This window comes from Typopeltis vanoorti, chromosome 20 (assembly GCF_054136105.1).
Source record: "Typopeltis vanoorti isolate ZY-2024b chromosome 20, IOZ_Tvanoo_1.0, whole genome shotgun sequence".
NCBI lineage: Eukaryota > Metazoa > Arthropoda > Arachnida > Uropygi > Thelyphonidae > Typopeltis > Typopeltis vanoorti.
This window is the reverse complement of record NC_143568.1, coordinates 32,943,120-32,955,839: the sequence shown is the minus strand read 5'-3', so window position 1 is coordinate 32,955,839 and position 12,720 is coordinate 32,943,120. Positions and strand designations below refer to the sequence as shown.

Below are 12,720 nucleotides of genomic sequence, written 5' to 3'. Positions count from 1 at the left end.
ATACATGACCAATTCCTAACAATTTTCCTTCCAAGTACACTGTCTTTGTCAGTTCTCTTCGTAACTCTGATCACCACCTCACACAACTCTTTTGCCACAGAACAACAGTTCTCAGTCTCATGTTCCTTTGGCACTACAAGGGTACCGAATGGGATGACTTCTATTCCTCCTTCCCATGGTCTGACCACTGCTTCATTTCTTCTGATTCAAACACCTGCTCACACTGACACAGGAATGAAGGTTTTCATCCCTTATTCCACTTCAAATTCTCAGTGCCATCCAAGCCTTGGTTCTCAAAAAAGCATGCCAATGCAGTAAAAGAAAAAAACCTCTGCATACCATGAATGGATGTAGACCAAGATTCCAGCTGCTTGCTCTGCTTATACTGCAGCTTGCAATAGCTGTAAAAGAATCATCACCAAATCCAAATCAGCTTTGAAAGGGGCCAAATGCTGCAAACTTGTCTCCTGCCCAAATGGCAGTCACTCCTTCTACTCTATTGCAAAGGCCATTGGGTGCAATTTTTGTCCACCCAGGTTTCCACCACTCCAACATCTGGATGGAGTGGTGGAAGTACTGCATTGATGACCTCGGCAAAGTTCCTTCCCCTCCACCAAGAGAGGCTCTTTCCATGTCACCATAGTCTTCTACAAGAAAGAAATCTGAAGAATCCTTAATAACCTGGACACAAGCAAGGCCTCTGGTCCTGACAGTATCCTACCTATTGTATTAAAAAATTGTACCCAAGAACTCACACCTATCCTATGTTGCATCTTCAAGCTATCCTAATCAAAGCTGCATTAAGGACTTAGGCAGAGGGTCCTGCCTAAGTGTTGACAGTCTCCAACAAAAGTCAGTGATATTGTGAATGAGGAATACAAAAGGTATAGGATTAATCTTAGAGGGTAATTATACATAGGCACATAGAATGTTCAGGATCTATAGATGGTACTCTTGATATTGTCTGTAAAGAGATGGAGAGATGTAAAATTGACATCATGAGAATTATAGAGACCAGATGGAATGGAGATGGTTACTTCAAAAGACAGGATGGTAAGCTAGTTGTCAATTCAGGAGGTGACTCAAAGCTTAATGGGGTACCTGTGATACCGAAGACAGTTCAGGCAAAAATCCTTCTTATAATCCCGTTAATGACAGGATACCTTGTATTAGACTTAAGACTCATCCTACGAATGTGTCAATCGTAGTGGTTTATGCATCCCACATAGATAGGCCTGATGAAGAGAGTGAAGAATTCTATGAAAACTTGCAAATTGTTTTGGACTTCCTACCAAGGTGTACTTAACAGCTTAGGGGACTTGAATGCAAAAATACTAATGCGAAAGAGTATGAGAGCTAGGCCTGAGTGTGACATGTTTGGGCTGGGTGAACATAACACCTAGTGAAAGACTGTTGGAATGTGCCCTTGCTAACAAATTAGTTATTACCAATACCTGCTTCCAGAAACACTCATGACTTGGACATCTAACATTCATAGGTCAAGGCACCAGATCGATTACATCCTGGCTCTCAACATTTAAAGACAAGCATCTCTGATTTGCATACTTGTCCTAGAGCAGACTACGGTACAGACCATCAGCTAGTAAGAGCCATAGTAAGACTAAGACTCTGAAAAATTCAAAGTCAGGCACATCCCACTTGACTGGATGTCAGAAACACTATAAGCTTCTATTTCTTTTTACTTGCCTGTTTGGAGACTAGGTGAGGAGAATTCACCACAAATGCTTTGGGAAGGAGTCAAGGTTATAATACAAGATACAGTCAAGAAGTATTTCAGCTCAATAAGAAGACCAAGAGACCCATGTGATCTAATCGAAAGAAGGCAATTGGTAAAACAAAGAAAATGGCAGGAAAAGGTAAAGTTTTATACTAATAAATGTGAAGAGGTAGAATTCCAGATGAGGTGACACGATTATAAAAGGATGTTTTGTTTAGTTCAGACTTAAAGCAAGTTTAAGCCCAAATTGAATGTTATCAAAGACAGGAATGGAGCAGTACTAACAGAAGAACTAGAAATCAAAAACAGATGAGAAAGAATGCTGTGAGGAACTGTTCAACAGAGGATAAAGATAATTTGGAGGAGCCCTCTCACCAGGAAAATTTTGATTTGGAACCTCCTTCACTTATGCATGAGGTTGAAAGAGCAGTTAAAAGGTAAGGTCCTAGTTGCAGATGAAATCTCAGCAGAGTTATGTCTATGGTGGATGGAGGGATAAGTGTTTCATAGATTGATTATAAGGACATGGGAGACAGGATCATAGCCTAGAAACTGGAAGAAGTTAGTTTTCATACCACTACATAAGAAGGGAGATATGAAGGATTGCAGGAATAATTTAATATATAGTTTAATAGAAATGATCTTTAATAAAAAATCTTGCTTGCAAGATTTGTATTAATGATCATTCTACATAGGATTGAGGCCAAAGTTGAAGCAGAGATGCCTAAGGAACAAGTTCTTTTAGGAAAAGTAAGGGTACCAGAGATTCAGTCCTTTGCCTTAAACAGATCATATAAAAGTATAATGAATTTAGACTCCTTGTGATAATGTGTTTCTTAAACTATTCTAAAGCTTTTGACTGTGTTCAGCATGTGAAACTGTGGGAATAATGAAAGGAATGGGTTTTCCTTAACATGGAGGAAGAAGCCACAGTAAGAACAGGTGTTGAATTAACTGATTGGCTTCAGGTTGGAAAGGGAGTTAGCGAAGGATGCCTACTTTCTTCTCCCTTGTTTAATATCTATGCTGAGGACGTGCATAGCATTGGATGAGCTTAAGACAGGAATTAGGATAGGTAGTAGGATCAGTAATCTGAGGTATGCTGATGATACAGTACTCCTCTTTAATGACAAGGAAGTACTGGGACAAATTCTTCACAAAGTTAACAAGATCAGTAAGAACAGAGGACTTCAGCTGAATTCTAGCAAGACAAAGATTATGATTCTTAAAGGAAAATACAGACAGAGAAGTTCTTGAGAAACAAGTGTACCTTAATGGAGTAAGGATTGAGAAAGTCAGCAAGCTTAAGTATTTGGATTCATTATTAATGTAGAGAGCTGCTGTTCAGAAGACATCAGAAGAAAATTAGGAATGGCTAAAACAACAGTCAGAGACTTGTCTAAAATCTGGAAGGATGGATCTATCTCCATGGGAACAAAGTTGAGGATTTTGAATGAAGTTGTTTTTCCAACAGCAATTTATGAATGTGAGACTTGGAACCTAAAGAAGTCAGATAAGAAAAGAATAGCTGCTTTTGAGATGTGGTGCTACAGAAGGCTTTTGAGGATATTATATACTGGAAGGCAGGCAAATGGATGGATGCTAGAAAGGATCAGTAGAACTTTAAGGCTCTTTAAGGATGCTGACAGAAGAAAGCTGAAATACTTTAGACACATTGAAAGGATGGAAGAACTTCTCAGAACAGTAATAGAAGGTAAAGTTCCTGGAAAAAGAGGAAGGGATAGACCGTCATTGAGATGGATGGATGGATGGTGTGTGTATCTGGAGTGACTGATCTTCAGAGAGTTGAAAAGTATACAACAGGACCACGCGGTGAGGAATGGTGTGGTACAGCACTGAGCATGTGAGTGACATACGACATCTGTTGATGTCCAATGAACAGATGGATGGAAGCTATCCTATTCAAATGGCATCTACCTTGCAACATGGAAACAGGTCCACATCCACCTATTCTAAAGAAAGATGATAAAAGTCAACCAACCAACATCCAGTTTCTCTCACTTTTGTTCTCTCTAAAATGATGGAGAAAGTCAACAACCACTTGAACCACCTCAGTGACTAGCAATATTATTATGACACCTCCAAGGAGTCCAAATACTTATCAAAGGAGGGCAGCTACTCTACAACTTTCTGTCTCCACTACTCATTCCAGCAACTGCAACTACTACAATCATCTACACCAACATCACATACTGCCCACTACCACCACTAGTATTTTCACAGACAATCACAAACATCCAGCCCATGACGGGATTCCAACCTGCATCCTTTTGGTTGGAGAGCAGATTCCGCCACTCACAATCTACAGCTAACCTTGATTTTACCACTCACCTCTGGACTCAAGCCATGGAAAAATTTGGAGAAACTCATGGTTGTCCTCAACACCTAAACAAGGCATTCTATATGGTTTGGCACAGGGGCCTATTTAGCAAACTGCAATCCTGTTGTCGGCCTTCCACACTCTGCAACTGGAGTGCCATGTTTCTCACTGGTTACTCACTATGTGTTATGGTGGATGGTTTCCTCTCCTCAGAATTTCCCACCAATTCAGAAATATTCCAGGGTTCCATTCTTTCACACATTCTCTTCCTCTTGTATATAAATGACCTGTTCTTGCAGACTTCCAATTCACTACATTCCTCATTTTTGACAAACCATTTAGTGCTCAAAATTAAAATCCTCAAGATCCACTCATTCATAGCTTTCCCAGTGGGTCAAGGACAACCTTGTAAACTTCATTGCCACCAAAACTCAGTTCTGTCTGATCTCGCATAAGAAAGAGCTCACATCCCTCCTCCTTACCTTCAGTTATACTGAGGTATCCAAACATGATCAGATTTCCCTTCTTGGATTAACCTACACCTCATATTTCCTGGCCCAAACACACTTCATCTATAGCTTCTGCAGCCATGAAAAAACTTGGTGTATGTTTTTGCACAAGAAACTACTTCACACCTTCACAGCTGCTAACTCTATATGCTATACAAATCCCAAATCTACTCCCATATTTGGGGTGGTGCACCAAAATCCTCTCTAAGATTGCTTGATTATATCCAGAAGAGGGAAATCTGGCTAATTATTATTATTACATGACACCTCCAGGGAGTCCAAGAACTCATTGTGGGAGGGCAATCTACTCTACTTTGCTAAATACATCTCGCCCTCTCCACTGCTGCTTAATTCTCCTACTACAACACTACTACCATCAACACCATCTACCGCCCATCACCAACAACAGTATTTTTTGTCTGTAAATTGCATGTGTTCTGAACACCGATTTATCAGTATGCAGGATGATAAACCTGAGTTTCTGGGAGTAAAAAAACCCTGCTACTTCCATATGAGATCGGCTAACTAACCTTCAATTGAACAAGCCCATATAAGGATTCCCTTCGTCATGTCGAAAATCGAACCCAGGTCTTTTTCAATCAAAAGGTGCAACGTTCCGCTGTTCTTCCAATTGTACTATGGAGGCACCTAATTATTGAATTCTCTTTTGCACATTCACTTTGATCCCTCTTTCATACATCCACTTTAATCCTCACTGAGATGTTTTGTTTCTGTTTGTGCTTCTTCTACAGATACTTTGGACAGTCCCTCCACTTTCCTCCAAAATCATTAGAACAAGAGCCACTGCTAACCAACACCCTTTTACAGTCCATCTTGAAATTCACCAAACCAACTTCACTGACTTCTCTTTCACTTCATCGACTTCTGTTCTTTGGAACAGTTTCCCCTACTTTGCATTCCCCAAAGAAAACAGCCTTCATCTGTTCAAACAAAATGTGAAAAGTTTCCTCCTTTCTTCTTCTCTTGCCTACACAGCAATAATGTGGTATGTCTTGTGGTCGTTCATGTGTGGATCAGATATATACGAGGGTTCTCGTAGACAGGCTTATATGTTGGTTATGCATGACTAAATCACTTAAGGAATTGACAACATAGATATGAATATAATTTAAATTACACTTTAATAAATATTTCTGATATTTCAGCAATGTCACGTTGCCATCTTCAAAAGGAACTTATGAAAAAAAGGCACGTGCACGTAGGCACTACAACACAGTAACTGAGAATGAAGTGATGAAGCCATTGTTCTCCTCAAAGTCCTGATGGTGCCCTCTAGCGGGCTAAGTAGGTGTTCTTGGCCGTTGGGCTGAAGGTCTGATGATGTAAGCCTCCCAAATCTGGGGCAGTCAGATTTGGGAGGCTTACATCAGAGAAAATTTTTTTCCCACCGAGCCAAATTTTTAAATTTGGGAACAAGAAGTCACATGAGGCCAAGTTTGGAGAATACAGTAGATTTGGAACCAATTTGAACCTCAATTCGTGCAATTTTGCCATTGCGACAGCCAGTGTGTGTGGGACAGTCTTGATGAAACAGCATTGTCGTGGCATTGTCTTGATGAAAGAGCACTTTTTTGTGCACTAATTTTGGCCGTTTTTTCTTCAGTTCTTCTTTTAAATGGTCCAACAATGATGTATAATAGACTCCTGTTATTGTCTTACCCTTTTCCAAATAGTCTATTATGATAATTCCTTGGGAATCCCAAAAAACAGTGGCCATCACCTTCTCTTCTGACAAAACGGTCTTCTATTTTTTCGGCACTCTTTCACCGGGCATTGTCCACTGTTTTCACTGGTGCTTGGACTCAGGTGTGTAGTGGTGGATCCAAGTTTCGTCTACAGTTACGAATCGATGGAAAAAATCCTGCGAATTGCGATTAATTTGATTGACAGTCAACAATAGAAGCACCAATCGTGCACACAGCTTTTTCATGTGTAGTTTTTCTTGCAGGATATTATACACCTGTTCAGTTGAGATGTCTACAATCTCATCAATCTCACGCACTTTCACTCGGCGGTCTTTCATAACGATGACAAAATTTCATCATTATGAAATTTTGTCAATCATTGCCTTCGTAGTCACCTCAGTCAAGCGTTCGGAGTGCGCTTCATCTGTGATGGACTTATGACCACGTTTAAACTTATTTATCCAAAAATAAATAGTCTTTAATGTCTGTGCAGGGTCCCCCAATGAACTGCATCTAACTCGGCTTTGATTTGCACAGTCGTCCACTTCTTCAAATAAGTGTTTTTTCATTGCACGAAATCGTTTTTCTCCATTTTTCTGAAAAATGCAAACATGGTCATTTTCAATGTTTGCTAAACGTGAACTACACATTGCACGTGGTTAAAATTTTGCCAGGAATCATGAAAAAGATGATACATGCTAACATTGGTATGAATGAATGAATTGTGTTGCTGTCTATTGGAAATTTACCAAACTTTTCAAACAACCCTCGTGTATATATATATGTGTGTGTATATATATATATATATATCCGTGGCAGTGCATGCTGCCCATTGGGTGAGCTGTTGTGTGGTGCAACCTCATCATCATCATCATACGTATCAAGGATTTAGGCCTAGCATGGCCTGTTCCGGCCAGTCATCGTTGAATCGTTTAAGAGGACGTCCTGGTTTTCTTTTTCCTATTGGCTTGTACTTTAAGGCTTGTTATGGTAATCTTTCTGTTTTCATTCTTTGAACGTGTTTGAACACATACAAAAATGAAAAAGATATAAACATAAAAATTGCAAAATATTTAAAAATAACTGGTGTAATTAACTCTATATTTAAACCAAACCTAGTTCAAAAACAAACCAGGCTAAAAGTATACAATACATTAGCCCTACTGGTCTTAATGTATGGAAGCGAAATCTGGACAATAAAACAAAAAGATAAACAAAGAATAACAACAGCAGAAATAAAGTTTATGAGAAAAACTGCAAAGTATACCCTATTTGATCACAAAAGAAACGAAGATATCATGAAAGAATTAAACCAAGAACCAGTAATAGAAAAAATTAAAAAATATAAACATAAATGGATGGAACATGTTCAAAGAATGTGTGTGTGTGGTGCAACCTGCACTACAAAATTCATTTCGATTTGACCATATGATTCATGTTTATTGATATATGAAAGTTTTAAGAGCATAGTGCATCAGCACTCATCTTAATTGGTCCAATGTGATTAATTATAGGATAACTTTGAATACTTTAATTTATCAATTAATATAATTTTAAAATATGAAACATAAAGGTTCATATGAACAATCGCAATGCTGCATGCGAGCTGTTTATGTTTATATATTTATTTCATATGGTGACACAATGGCTATGAGCCCCTTTTATGGGGAGTTACAGCACCATCTCAATTCCCTCCTAATTTATCTGGGCTTGGGACTATAGCTGATGAATCAGGCCTATGGCTGGTCTTTAGTATTCCTGAAGCAATCTGGGTTCAGTAGGCTGGTTTGCCTGTTCTGGGGGACAAAAAAACCTGAGTTTCCGGGTGAAACCCCCCCCCCCCTACCTTTGAGACCGGCTAACCCACCTTTCGTTAAAAGAGACCAGATAAAGGTTCCTCACTTCACAGATGGGAATTGAACCCAGGTCTTTCCAACTACAGGGCTTCTTCTATGCTGACTGAGCTACGGAGACTCGCCACTTATGTGAGAAGCACAAATGGTTCACGCTTCATAGTGAGATCAGATTATCATTGGCAAATACTAGAGTGAGACATGGATAATTTGAAGCTTGATACAATTTTTAAATACACCCATATAATACACACAGAAACTGAAAAAAAGTAATCGCTTGGGAAATTATTATTTTTCTGGATTGAACCAAAAAAGGGCTGAGATAATTTTATTTACTTATTCATGCACAAGTTCCAGCCTCGTTTGACTGTAATCCTCATACAATCCATGAAAACTTTCGCAGAAAATGGAACATTTAGAGATCGTGATTTGCCATTATAAGTATGGGCAGAAAAGTTATAAATTATAGAAAATTCTTATCTATGTTGGTGTTCTAAACATGTCAGTTCACACTTCATGCACGCAAAACAGATTAAACTTGCAAAATAAAAACGGCAACTCCTGACAAATGCCAACGTTCAGTTGGATTGGTTGACCCAATAACTAATCACAATCACTGATTGTGATTAGTTAATCACAATTACTGGAACGCTAAGAATTTGACCCGCAGCACCATCTATATACGTCTGTTCATAGTGCTCAAAGGTGTCCTCATTTGTGACTGCACACCTGGACTATTAACGTTAATGCAATGTTTACACATTGAAAAGTGCCCTCTTCATGAAGTATTAGTATATTCTGTTTAATTTTAGGAATCATGCGAAGCCAGGAAACAATTAGGGGAGTCTTTAATATGGATAAATGCAAAAATATAATATCAGTGTTTTTGCTGTTCCGTGGGTGTGCATCACATTAAAAAAAAATTACTGTTTTTATTATGGACCATGCTTTGGTGGGGAGAGAAGCACTACAGTACTGCAAGAAAATTGTTTATATGTCTTATTTTTGGTGTCAGGCAGCAATTCAGCATTCACCAAACCTTTATTCACTTCCCAAAAATTTGGGAGACAGTCATTTTAAGACTAGTCCCAATATAACAGCCATAACCTCTTTTTATCTAACATTAGAGGATCTTGAAATTGAATATCTTAGTTCTTTTGCTCATTGCATTTTCCAAATTGTTAGCATTTGTAACAAGTTTTTTGTAATCTAAAAATGCTGGTTTAAAATCCAGCAGAAAATATTAGCAGCTTAAAAAATATCTTATTTATTTTGTTCTTTGGTGTTGTGTTTTATGGAAATATGAGATGAATAACTGCTATCACCTGAAGCGTGTCTTCATGTTTGATAATGCATAAATTTCTGAAGATCATGATAGTAACCATCAGCAATAGTACTGAGTTTTCCCTGACTCAAAACGCAGTAGTGAGACTCCATATTGACAGATTATTTTGAGCAGTGTTTTTTGGAATTACTGAAGTTTGACTTAAGTTTGCGAAAATAATGAAGGTAGCAACTGTGCGACATTTATAGACCAATATTTACAGTTGTGGAAAATAAAGTATTCATTTAAGGAAAGAAATTCCTATATTTAACATCACACTGACCATATATATGTCAACACTTAAACATTCTGATTTTTGTCTAGGCCATACTCATTACATCGGACTTTTACTGTATATGTATTTTATTTCACTATTTATTGGCATGCATAATTTTATTGTATGTTTATTGTACAGCATGTCAGCTTATTGTTTTTTGCCCACTCCTTGCACTCACATTAGGTCGTGATTGATGTTAGCACAATCAACTCTTTCCATGTGTTTACTCAAGCAGTTGATCATCTATGCACTTCAGCACTGCCTCTTTTTGATGCCTTAGTATATCTTCCACTCTACTAGTCATGGGCATCATTATGAAAAGATACAAGTTTCTACATCAGATTGGTGATGGAACATACGGTAGTGTGATTCTGGCCCACTGCTTGGACTCTGGGGAAAAGGTAGCAGTTAAAAGGTAATAGAACTGTTATGTAGAGATTAAAATGTTAAGGAAAAGCAATGTATGTTAATTGGTTAAAATATTTAGGAGCAAACGCCAGAATTCTGCATGTTTTGAATAGTATAAAATATAGATTATAAGAGGATATGAAACATGTATGTTGTGGAAGTAATGAAGGAATTTGTAAATTAATTATGTCAATATTTTTTTGCATAACAATTTGTTACCTGCAAAATGAATTTATGTAGCATAGTTTTAAGCACAAGGCATGATAAATGTGATTTTAGCACAAATCTTTTTTTTTTGTTGTTTTAATAACACTTCTGACACTTCACTTAGTGTTACAAACAAGCATAGAACAGTAAAAAAAAATAAAAAAGTTGCTTTCATTTGAATTTAATTGTGATAACATTGTGAAGTTTAAGTTTACATTTTAAGTGGAAAAAATATAATTATTTATCTAAGCCAAAAGATAATTACAAGTTCACCTCTACTTACAAACTTTCAATATACAAATAATTCGTATTTACAAACATGGTATGGACTAAAAGGTTGTGACCCCTAATTCATTAAATGAACATAGAACCCTGTGCTTATGAACATTTTACAGTGCACGAAGTTCATGGATATTTTGCAGCGTGCAATGATATATGTTCAGCACAGTAATTCTTTCCTTTTTCTGTGACAAATTATTGAATATATATTTAATTTCATGAAGTTTTATATATTATCATTGTTTTTTTTTAATTTCATTGAAATAGGAAAATAAACATGAATGTAGTGATGAAAATGCTAAAAGTGGCAAAAAAGTTGATTGATTTAAATAAACTAAAATGGACATACATTAAAGATACCAAGAAATTATACACTTGGTTTTAATCCTTTTCTCAAGGAAGCAAAACAATGTTTTGCATGAAATATATTCACATCTGAGCTACTTGTATATAGCGGCTAATGACTTCATATCACTTGCCTTAGTATGTATCCTATAATGCAAAGCAACCCCCCCCCCTTTTGAATGTGTATAATGCAATGCCTAATGTGGGAAGGGCCACTAGCCAGACTGGTTTTGACCTTTATTGAGGTCTCATCAGTGGGTGCCAGATCCAGGAGAGATACCATGGTTGAAGTAATGAAGAAGTCATATCTCATATACTAGTAGCCAAAAAGTGCTGAACTTTATTAGTAAAAACCTCTGGATGAGAGAAAGATGTAGAAAGTTTTTTTTTTTTTACCTTGGGTTTCTTACGCATTAAAGATACCAAGAAATTACATACTTGGTTTTAATCCTTTTCCCAAGGAAGCAAAGCAATGTTTTGCACGTGAAATATATTCACATCTGAGCTACTTGTATATAGGGGCTAATGACTTCATATCACTACTTGCTTTAGTATGTATCATAATACAAGCACACACCCCTTTTGGACATGTATAATGTAATGTATAATGGGAAGAGCCACTACCAGGACTGGTTTTGACCTTTATTGAGGTCTCATCAGTGGGAGCCACTGATGAGACCTCAATAGACCTTTATGTTCCTTTTCCTATCAGAAAAAAGCAACATAAACGACACATTAAATATAATAACTATGGTCAAGCTGGTCTTTCTGATCATGCCCTGATCACTTTACATAGAATTGACTGGAAAAGCACCTGTTGTTTACATCACACCCAAAACATGGTATGAACATAAATTTAAGGAGGCCTGTGAGATTCTTATTAACCACCCTCATCTTAACAATAATAATGGTCTAAAAATCCCAAGAATATGGAAGGCACATATTCTATCCTCTTAACCTTTCTCTCTAAGAGTTAATTATAAATAGGACCATAAGTAATCCAGGATCTTAAATCTAATATTGTCATGTTAAATTAGGACATCAGTTTTATTGTAACAAAACTATTTATGTGAAAGAATGTTTCTCTGATGTTGTCTTAAATAGAATATAGCTTTGATATAGTTTATTTATTTCATTTCATTTATTTATTGTAATTTTATTTTCACTAGAGGTCAGTAGAATAACTGTTAATCAGATCATTGTCTCTTCAGCATACTGTGTGAAATGTAATTTAGCTTGTCTCTCTCTACATATGTGTGTGTATGTGCATGTACTTCAGATGATGATCTTAATATGAAGGTCAAAACGTCAGGAAGTAATATAATATAAAATAATATGTTTAACGGATAATAAAAACGATGAGATAGATCAGTGGTCTCAAACTCAAATTGTATGCGGGCTGAATGCACGATGTGAAAGCAGCTGACAGGCCGGAATTTTTTTTTTAACAAAATGAGAGTGAATATATATATATATGTTGAACCGTACTTATCCCTAATGTATGGATACCACCCCTTTATAACCTTTATAACTTGAGAATAAATAATGACAACCTATTCTCTTTCTTTTATTTATTAAATTTTTCTTCGACACATACAGAAAAAATACATATGTTTGTGTGTAAATAATTATAAACTTCTTTATTTCTTACTGCAACTTGACACTTGATGGCGTTTCGATTCTGATAGTTTTGTAGCCTTGGAGAAAAATTACTAGAAACTATCTTCATCACG

The 12,720-nt window shown here is 36.9% G+C and overlaps 1 protein-coding gene across 2 annotated transcripts in view; it reads left to right on the top strand.

Moving 5' to 3' along the window:
• Positions 1-12,720, top strand: part of LOC150095350 (serine/threonine-protein kinase dyf-5) — a 337,365-nt gene that overhangs the window by 83,456 nt on the left and 241,189 nt on the right. Inside the window, exon 2 of one of the 2 annotated variants that reach the window (XM_090410826.1) lies at positions 9,932-10,163. The exons of the other annotated variant lie outside the window; for it this stretch is intronic. Coding sequence (XP_090266952.1) covers positions 10,051-10,163 — 113 coding nt within the window. The 5' untranslated portion in view covers positions 9,932-10,050. The remainder of the gene's footprint in view (positions 1-9,931; positions 10,164-12,720) is intronic. 2 annotated transcript variants of the gene reach the window in all.